Source organism: Chinchilla lanigera, unplaced genomic scaffold (assembly GCF_000276665.1).
Source record: "Chinchilla lanigera isolate Chin_1 unplaced genomic scaffold, ChiLan1.0 scaffold00044, whole genome shotgun sequence".
Taxonomy (NCBI): Eukaryota; Metazoa; Chordata; class Mammalia; order Rodentia; family Chinchillidae; genus Chinchilla; species Chinchilla lanigera.
The window spans coordinates 11921141-11931034 of NW_004955445.1; the positions used below are offsets into that span (position 1 = coordinate 11921141).

Here is a 9894-nt window from a genome sequence, read left to right on the forward strand (position 1 = left end):
CCTGCCAGTCACAGAGCTTGGAAGTGGCAGAGTTAGAACATGACCATATGACTCCAGAGATCTGAGTCTAAATTTATAGCAAAGGCATAGAACTGTGAGTCTTCTCCCAAGAGAAGAAAACTCTGCAGCCTACTACAGCCCTGGGAGCCCACCCACCCACCTACTCACTCACCATTCTCTGGGGGCCTCTTCCACTTGAGCTGAAGGTTGAGGTTGCGGGAGTTATTGATCATGGCTGTGTCAAGCAAGTCATAGACAGCATAGGTTTTCCGAGTGCCCAGGATGACATCCTGGTAAGTGGTGGTGGGGGGTGGGTTCACCTCCAATGTCTCATTGTCCTAGGAACACAGGGGCAGGGCTGAGAAGCAAGCAAGGGGGCAGGGTGGTTTTGGGAAGGAAGGCTGTGTGACTGCAGACCTTGGTACCTGGCTGTAGCTGGTGATGTCCACGTAGACTCGGCTCTCTGAAGCCAGAGGGCAGGGCTCTGTGAGGGTTCGGGAGAACATCCGGAAGAGGGACCAGTCTAAGAACAGAGAGGGAGATTGAGCAGACACCGGCACCGACCCTGACCTGCCCCGGAAAGCAGGGCTGGGACGGGTGGGCAGAGATGAGTTGCCAAGGCAGCTTACCTTTCTTCCCCTGCCCCGTGACGAAGGCGTCAAACACAACCGAGAGGGTCTGCCTCAGCTCCCAGGAGATGCTGGTACAGCGTGCGTTCTACCACAAGGCCAGATGGTAGCAGTGAGGCGGCCTCGCTTTCACCCAACCACATGGCCTCAAGGACTCCAACCGGGACACAACCCCTCCTGTGTTTATGTATGTTCGCATCTATCGATCTGCTGCAGTTCACTACTGCGCACTGGAGCCTGGGCCAGGCCCCGCTGGCAGCATTCTGCACATCACTTTAATGAACTAGCCCAATCCAAACAGCCGATTCTACTGCTATTTTTATGTGATGGATGAGCGGGAACAAGGCTCAGGGAAATGAAATGATTCACTCAAGGTCATGCCAACTGGCAAGTGACTCAGCTAGCAGTTGTACTCATACAGCTACTGTTCCTAACTACTATATGCTCCAGGATAAAAATTTATTGAGTACTCAGTGGGATACAGATTTATTGAGTACTCAGTTTCCCTGGTACTCAGCCAATGCCCTAAATAATCATCATCACATCTGCCACATAACTACTCACTCAGCCCAAGCCAGAAAATGAGCTGTGTCTGCACCTTCTCTCAGTGCCCCTAGAAGGCACCTATCATCATTTCCTAGGACTTACTCTGCAGATAGGGCGGATATGCACTGCCTGGGAGTGGTAACTCGTATGGAATAAGCGATCAGCCTTCAGGAGCACAGAGAGGCCTGCCTGGAGGAGGTGGAAGAGATAAAAGGTCAGCACCCTGCTGGATGGAGTGACACACACTTGAAATTCCAGCTACTTGGGAGGCTGAGGCAATATACCCTGTCTCAAAATTTTAAAAAATTTAAAAGGGAGGCAGGAGAGTATAGCTCAGTAGTAGAGTGCCTGTAGGGTCAATCTCCAGTCACACACACACACACACACACACACACACGCACCCCCTGGTGTTCTGCATGGAGCAGCTGGTATGAGGTACAGGTTTTCTTAAAACTCCCTGGCTTCAAGAGGGCATCTTCTAAATTTATTCCCGCTTTGGGGCCATCAGCTCACCTTGGAACTACAGGGCAAGAGCTTCTTCCATGGGGTGAGGTTTTCAGTGCAGACAACCTCCCTTGGCAGCACAGCATAGCGCAAGAAGTAGTGATCGGTGTCTGTGGGAAAAAGACATTCACCTGAGGTGGACCTGGGGCCCTCTGCTCAAGACCCCACACTCTGGGGACGGGGGTCATCCCCCGACACACACACACTACTCTCTAGCACCACTGCCCAAAGATTCCCAGCTGCATGGGAAGAAGGCAAAGCAGAGAGAGCAGTCTCTGCACATCCATGGGATTTCGGAGGTAGCCCAGGCTAAGGAAGGGGAAACGGAGGGGAATGGAGACAGAAGAGTGAGCAGGGAAGGGACACAGGGGCTCTCTTACCATCAGCCAGCCCCAAAGGTTTGAAGGAGGCAGTGGGAGTGACTGTGTTGGTGGAGTCAATGAAGTTGAGAGAGGCGCAGAAGATCCCTGAGAGCACATTACTGAGCTCCTTCCAAGATTTATCCACACTGAATAGAGACACAAACCCATTCATTGTCCTAGGGCTGCCTCTGCTCCCACACGAAGCCCCTGCTAAGCCCATGACAGGACAAGGCTGTCTTAACCACTCAGCAAGCTGGACGATAGAACTGGACCACACACACACACACACACACACACCCTGCTCACGCCCTCCTCAGCCTCTTCTTCCTCACTTTCCTCTGTGCCCACTTTCAAGGTTCAGCTCCAGTCCTGGTCCGCTCCTCCAGGAAGCCTTGCCTGCCTCCTCAAGCACAGCCTCCTCTGTGCTGCTGCAGTTTTAAGCACCCACCTCTCACTAGGTCCCTTCCAGCTAACGGCTCAGCAGCAGCAGCATCTTGTCCTAAGTACCTCTGCTCCCCAACTAGGCTGTGAAGAATTTCATAAAGACTAGCCTATGCCACCTATGTACTTCCCACAATGCCATTGGAAATGCCCCAAACCTCAGCGCTGAGATCAGCTCACTGGTCCTCCCTGAGTGTGCTCAGCTGGGCAAAGCGACAGACACTGCTCTCCAAATACCCTGGGGATGAGGCTAAGTCCTAGCTCCTCCCTCAGGGTGGGAAGTCATATCCCAAACACTCACTGAACAAAGGAAAAGCATCCATTCTAGTACCTCACAAAAACATCAAATTAAGGTGTTCTTTTCTTACAGAAATATCAAAAGCTTTGCTCTTTATATTAATAACAAGCATAAAACTTAATAGACACCAGAATTTTAAACATCAGCTCAATTTTGGGTTAAAAGGAGACAGTGACAGCAGAGCAAATAGGAAAAAAAAAAAAAAAAGGTAAGGGATCCAGAGTTCAGGCAAGAGAGAAAGTCTTGAAGGTGTAGTCCTGCTTGTTCCTCACTTAATATTGATTTAGTGCAATATTTGATAATTTTTTTGATAATCCTTCGTTCAGCACAATTTTTCCATTGCTTCAATCGTTAAGCCTCAAACAAAGATCACAAACTTGAAGCCTGAAAGCTCTACCCAGACCAGAACCATGCTTTGTTTGGTGTGCACAACCCTAACATATGTAGCATTTAAAAATTTTTTAAGTTACTCGTTGATATTTAAATCTGTTAATTTTCACATTAAATGCTGGTCTCTTGAAAAATGAGAGTCTGACCACATTAGACCTCTATTGCCACATGGCAACAATTCCCTTGAGTACCGACTGAGTGATGGCTTCAGATTTTCACACTGGCTCTTACAGGCTTGTCACTGTACTCATCGTTTCTAGTACTGCCCTGGGTTCAGTCCCTAGTACAATCAGTCAAGTTATCCAATTTCTGAGTTTTCTATGCCCTTGTACCCAAATACGCGTCAATCATTTATTACCTGCTTCTATAGGTGTATTTTTTTTTTTTTGTACCGGGAATTGAACTCATGACCTCAGGCTTGCCAGGCAAGTGCTTATGCTGCTGAGCCATATCCCCAGCCCCTTACCTGCTTCTATAGGGATATGCATGTGGTACCTCAAGTCTGGAAGTATTACAGGAAGGACCTTTACTCAGTAAAGAATGTCATTCAGGGGCAATATCACATCTTACTTCCAAAGTTGCTCTACCACCACGGGATCGCTTCTTACTGGAACTGCTGCTCCGCAAGGGCAGTGGCAGGATGACAACACCTATCCCTCTCATACTCCTTCCATGACCTGCAATAGGACTCAAGGTGTGCACTCACTCAGTGACAGTGTCTTGGAACCAGACCCAGAGCTCTGCACCTGATGGGGCCTGTAGGAAGGGTGACCCCCAGTATCGCGTTCTCCAGAAACCTTGCGTGAATGACAGGTGCAGTTCCCGCAGAGAATACTTAGAGATCAGCTGGCCCAGGGCTTTGGGGAAGAGCCTGTAATGAGATACTGGGGAAAAGCAAGCAGGTAAGTGGCGATCCCCCGCCTTCCCATCAGGACCTATGCTCTACTTGGAATCAGCCCCGCCTCCAGGGGTTGCCTCCTTCCCCCACCCCAGCAGGTGCCTCGGAAATATTTCTCCGGTCAGGTCTCATTCTCCCACCTCCTTCCCGCTGCAGTTCCGAATCCCAGCGCGTACGGAACTGGAAAGTAGCGGCTACGTCCCCGGAAGGCAGCGGGGTGATGACGAGCTCCTCCCGAAAGCTATCGCGTGGGGGCTCTGCATGGCCCCAGCCGACCAGCCTTAGGAAGAGTAGCACGACCAGAACGCGCGGCACTGCGGCCGCCATGATTGCGGCCGCTTCCGCCCCCGGCGTGCCCGCCCCCCCTAAAGGCCGGCATCCAATAGGAAAAGCACTTGAGTAGTAACTTCCGCTGCCTTCCCGGAAACGAAGTGCGGTTACTAGCGCTACCGCCAGGATTGACAGCGGCGGTAACCTTCCATACTGTCGGGTCTCAGGCGTTGAAAGGGAAAGAGAGTCGGTGTGTAACGGGGTGAGGAGTGGACTTGAGAACACACCAGTCGGGGTGTTTCCGCTCACCAGAAAATGCTTAATAACGAGGAACGCAGGCATTGGCACTTGATAGTTGAGGAACAGATTGAACGAGGTCAGTTACTTTTGCGAGGTCACTCCGGTGGGTCTGTGCCGCCCTCAACTTCTAGTGTCTCGATTTGCTTGGTCCTAAATCTAGCTGGCTCTTCTGGGGACAGAACTTTCCTGCAAATGCCCCAAATAACTGGCCTCTTATGAGGAAAAATTTCAAACTTACAGCAAAGTGAACGACGGTTTCCCATCACCTAGATTGCACCATTAACAACTTATGCTAAAAAAAAAAAAAAAAAAAAAAATTTATACTAATTTTGAGTTTTCACATATCCGGCTATGAATCCATTAATAAACTTTATAGTTTAGTGCATTTCAAAATAAATAGCAGACATTGGTACACTTCTTTCTAAATAGTTTGGCATGTCTATAAAGTTCCGTATTTGTTTACATTTTTCTTTCGATGTAAAATTCATGTACAATGAAATGCACAGATCCGAAGGGCACATTCACTGAGTTCTGACAAATGCATATACCTATGTAACACGAACTCCTATCCAGATACAGAACATTTTGAAAACCTGGGACTTGGGATATAGCTCAGTGGTAGAGCACTTGCTTAGCATACATGAGATTTGGGTTTGGTACCTAGCACTGAAAACAGAACACCAGACAGTAACCTAATATCTCTTCCCAGCAAATCCCTGCCTTCATACACCTTCCAGAGGCAACCAATGTTCTGATTTTTTTCCAACAGTAGGTTGATCTGTTGAGGACTAAATATATAAATAAAATATAGTGCAGTATGTATACATTTTGTGTAAGGCTTTTCACAGCATGAATATTTTTGAGAATTATCCATGTTCTTGTGTGTATCAACAGTTTTGGGATGTTTTTTTTTTTTGCCATGCCGTATTACATTGTACAAATAAGCCACAGTTTCATCCATTCTGTTGATGGGCATCTGGGATTTTTGAAGTCTTTGGTCACTATGAACTGTTATCTGTACAGTTTGCACTGTAGACATGTTTTTCATATACCTTAGGCAAATATTTGGGAATAGAATTGCTGGGTCAAGAAAGACATGTATATTTAGATTTATAAGAAACTGTCATGCTGGGTACGGTGGTGCAGGCCTGTAATCCCAGTATTTGGGAGGCTGAGGCAGTAGGATCACTGTGAGCCTGCCTGGGCTACATAGTGAGTTCAAGATGGGCCTGAACTACATAGCAAGACCCTGTCTCCAAAAAAACAAAACCTGTCAGACATTTCTCCAAAGTGTGTCATTTTATTGTATCAACTATATGAGAGCTCTGGTTGCTCCAGATCTTACTCATTTGGTGTTTTGAACTTTTTGGACTTTTTAGGTTTAGCTACTTCAATATATATATGTATTAGTAACTCATCATGACTTTAATTTGCATTTCCCTGATAATTAACGATGTTGAATTTATATATATATATATATGTTTTTGTTTTTGTTTTTTTTTAAGACAGGGTCTTGCTAAATAGTTCAGGCTGGTCTTTAACTCACTATGTAGCCCAAACTGGCTTCAAACTCCCAGGGATCCTCCAGTCTCAGCCTCCCAAGTGCTGCGATTACAGGTGTGCACCACCATGCCTCACTCATATTCTCATTTATGTCTTCTTTTGAGAAAGTTCTGTTAAAATCTTTTGTCCACATCCCCCCTTTACCAGCTTGTTTGCCTTTTTATTGCGTTGTATGAGTTCCAATGCTAAATTCACATTTCGTTTCACCATCTGGCCTGTGGAGAACACATTCATAAAAGATTTTGTGAACAGTGTCATGGTAAAACTCAAAGTCATACTTCTAGGAAGAGCCAAGTTTGGTGTCAGGCAGGTCTGCCAAGACAGACTCCCAATGACTCAGAAAGGAAGTGTCAAAAAGCTATCTTTATCTCATGTTCTCCTTTTACCTGTAACTAGTGTTCCTGCCCATTAGACAGAGAATAGTAGGAAGGCCATCAGCTGGATGTCAGGCAGACTTGGATTCAAATTCCTACACCAGCCTTTAAGCCATATGAGCCTAAGCAACCCAAGAGTCATTTTCCCTCCTCTGTAAAATGGAAAGTTTTCAGAGTTATTGTCAGAAATTATGTGCTTATAGGATTCAAAATGTACCAAGTGCTTAGTAACATTGACTCAAGCTACCCATGAGGTAGGCACCATTATCTCCATTTTATAGGTGAGCAAATCGCAGTTCAGAAACCAAGATAATTTTCTTAGATACCAGTGAGTGGTGGAGCCAAGACTAGAGTCTACAATACCAAGTTGGAAATAATTTTTTTTAAAAAAGCAGCTGCCATGATTATGATTATTTTGTGCTTCTGTGCTTTGTTTCCTTTTGAAATTGCCTGTCCCTGTTATTCAAGACCTAGCTGCCTCTAGTGAACCCTCTTCCTCTCCAGTGGGCTGCAGTCTTTAGTACACTTCTGCCACAGCCCACCTCACATTAAATTTCCATTATCTAGCCAGGTCTGCTTCTGGAAATGCTTATGGTCTCCTTAGTATTCCATTGCTATGCAAATGGCTAGCATATAATAAGTATACTCAATAATGCGTGACTGAATGAACCTGGGCATGGTGGCACATGCCTCTAACCCTAACTACTGAGGAAGCTGAGGCAGGAGGATCACAAGTTCAAGTCCAGGCTGGATGATTTATGGAGACTCTGTCTCAAAATTTAAAAAGGCTGACTGCTTGGTGGCACATGCCTATAATCCCAGCACTGGAGATGCTGAGGCAGGAAGATTGCCACAAGTTCAAGGCCAGCCTAAACTACACAGTAAGATGCTTTCTCAAAAAAACACTTTTTTTAAAAAAGGCTGAGAATGTACTCAGAGTTAAAGCACTTGCCTGGCATGCACAAGGCCCTGGGTTCAATCCAGTCCCCAGTACTCAAAAACAAAAACATAGCACAATTCTCTGTTGTCCCCATATTGCCCTGCTGTTCATAGCGAGTTCTCTCTTTTCTGGGCAGTGCTATAGTGTGACTCTTCTGAGCTGTAGCCTCTCATTTTTCCTCCACAGGATCGGGTTCTATAAGGATGAGCCTGTCTTCTCCCCACACCTCCGGTGTCCGTGTGGATGTATACCCAGTAACAAGTCTATGCAACAGAAGGAAGCATCTCTGTGACTTGGAGACTGAAAGCTACACTCTGTGACTCAGAATTAGTGCCAGATCATCCTCCCATCTCCAAGGGCACTATGTGGGCTCAAAACACAGTCCGCTGAAGATGGTGCCTCTGAAGGCCAGCCAACCCCCTGTGGTTTGGCAGAAGAAGAGGTCATTGTCCCAACCAGGAAGTGGTCCTGTGGTCTCAGATGACCCAAGACTTTTCCCATCAGCGCTGGGGCTCATAGCCACTGAACTGAAGGCTTCCTAGAGATTCAAACAATTCTACTTCTCAAGAGGGCTCCCTAGTCAGACTCTCTGTCCCTCCTCCACAGTCTCAGTATTGTGTGACTGGGGTACTAAGAGATTTATTGGCATGTTGATGGCAATCAAGGCAGTACAGCTTCCCAGCATTCACCATGCAGTGAAGAGAGTAACCCTGAGAGCAGAGCTTCGGGGGTCATGGGTTACAGCCCCAGAGAATACTCAGCCAGTCAAATAGGAGGTAAAGCCTTGCTACTCTAAAGGAAGGAAGGGGTAAAGTCACAAGAGGACAGAGACAATCTCAGTGGATGATCTGAACTCTGACCCAGTGACTTTGGACAAAAGATACACATTCCACAAGCTTTCGTGAGATGGAAAAAGGCAAAAAGGCAAATGGAACTCCTTCCCTTGAGCACCCACAAGCTTCCCACTATCTTTAGGAAGAGCACTTAGGAAATCACTTACTATGGCCTCCTGTGGGGCTGGAAGCAAGATGGGACTACTGGTAGACCTGCAACCCTGTTGCTCAGCCTGAGTAGCGCAGAGCTTTATGATTTAGGCTGACAGCCAGGCATGATAGTGCATGCCTGTAATCCCAGCACTCGGGTGGCTGAGGCAGGAGGATCGTTGCGAGTCTGAGACCAGCACGGGCTACAAAGTGAGTTCACAGTCGGCCTGAACTGCACAGCGAGACACTGACTCAAAAAGACAAAAGATAAAATAAAAATAAAGATTTAGGCTGACAGTCATTAATCCCATGGGTACTGTTTGATATATGAAGGGAAGTGAAATTGTGTGTGTGTCTGTGTGTAAAATGAGTTTGTATTTCTTAAGCCTGGATTCTGTATCCCCTCCATTCAACATTCCCTGGGCAAGTTCATTCACCCACAGCTTCACTTAGCGCCTCTACACTGGTAACTCATTTATTTGTTTCCAACCCAGTCTTCTCACCCAAATTCCACCCCTCTGGATCCAGGTGCCTAATCAGTATGTCCAAAACCAAATGTGTAACCTCATTCCCAAACATGGTGCTTCTCAACTGCCCCCGTCTGGGACAAGGGCTCACTAAACCATCCTGCCGCAGGAGGCAGAAACAGTGGCAGCATCCTCGACACCTTCCTCTCTCACGCCCATTACCTCTTTTGGAAGTTGCCTTCTAAATCTCTCTTCCACCTTTCTCCATCTCCCTACCTCCACAGTCCCCTGTTCTCTCTTGTCTAGCCGGCTGCAGTCATCTGGTTTCCAGGGGTCTCTTCTGGCTCCCTCCTGTCAGTGCTCTACAAGGGGCCTTCCAGCCAGTCTCCCCCAGTTTATTCATTGGGATCTTTGCTCAAATGCCAACTCCTCAAAGGAAACACCTGGTAATCTCTCTGAATAGGCTACTTCCTAGCACTAGTCATAGTTGAGATTTTACACCGCCCCCACCATACTATAAACCTTTGTGACAGCAAGGTCTTTTTGGGGGGGGGACGGGGTTACATCCACAGCGTCTTGCACATGCTAAACTCCAACACTTAATCATTATTGAATGAATTATGTCACTTTCTTGTGCCCTGCTTTAACTCAAGTAAGTTAATCACCGGTCTTCTGGGCCACCATTACCTCTTGCATAGATTACTGTGGTATCTGTCTGTCTGGAGCCTGTCCTCCAGTATGCTGTCTACATTGTACTCAACATTAGCTTTTAAATAAATAAATCCAAGTTCGGCATGGTGGTGGACACCTGTAATCCCAGCACTCAGGAGGCTGAGGCAGGAGGATCGCTGTGAGTTTGAGGCCAGCGTGGGCTACAAAGTAAGTTCAAGGCCAGCCTGAACTGCATAGCAAGACCCTGTCTCAGAAAA

At 46.9% G+C, this 9894-nt stretch overlaps 1 protein-coding gene across 1 annotated transcript in view; it reads right to left on the reverse strand.

The window, feature by feature from the left end:
• Window positions 1-4438, reverse strand: part of Pigt (phosphatidylinositol glycan anchor biosynthesis, class T) — an 8681-nt gene extending 4243 nt beyond the window's left edge. Inside the window, exons 1-8 of the mRNA XM_005392426.2 lie at window positions 4209-4438; window positions 3877-4054; window positions 2060-2187; window positions 1689-1789; window positions 1278-1364; window positions 630-717; window positions 426-523; window positions 173-338 (exon numbers count right to left, since the gene is read on the reverse strand). Of these exons, the coding sequence (XP_005392483.2) occupies window positions 173-338; window positions 426-523; window positions 630-717; window positions 1278-1364; window positions 1689-1789; window positions 2060-2187; window positions 3877-4054; window positions 4209-4395 (1033 nt within the window). The 5' untranslated portion in view covers window positions 4396-4438. The remainder of the gene's footprint in view (window positions 1-172; window positions 339-425; window positions 524-629; window positions 718-1277; window positions 1365-1688; window positions 1790-2059; window positions 2188-3876; window positions 4055-4208) is intronic.
• Between the last annotated feature and the right edge of the window lie 5456 nt (window positions 4439-9894).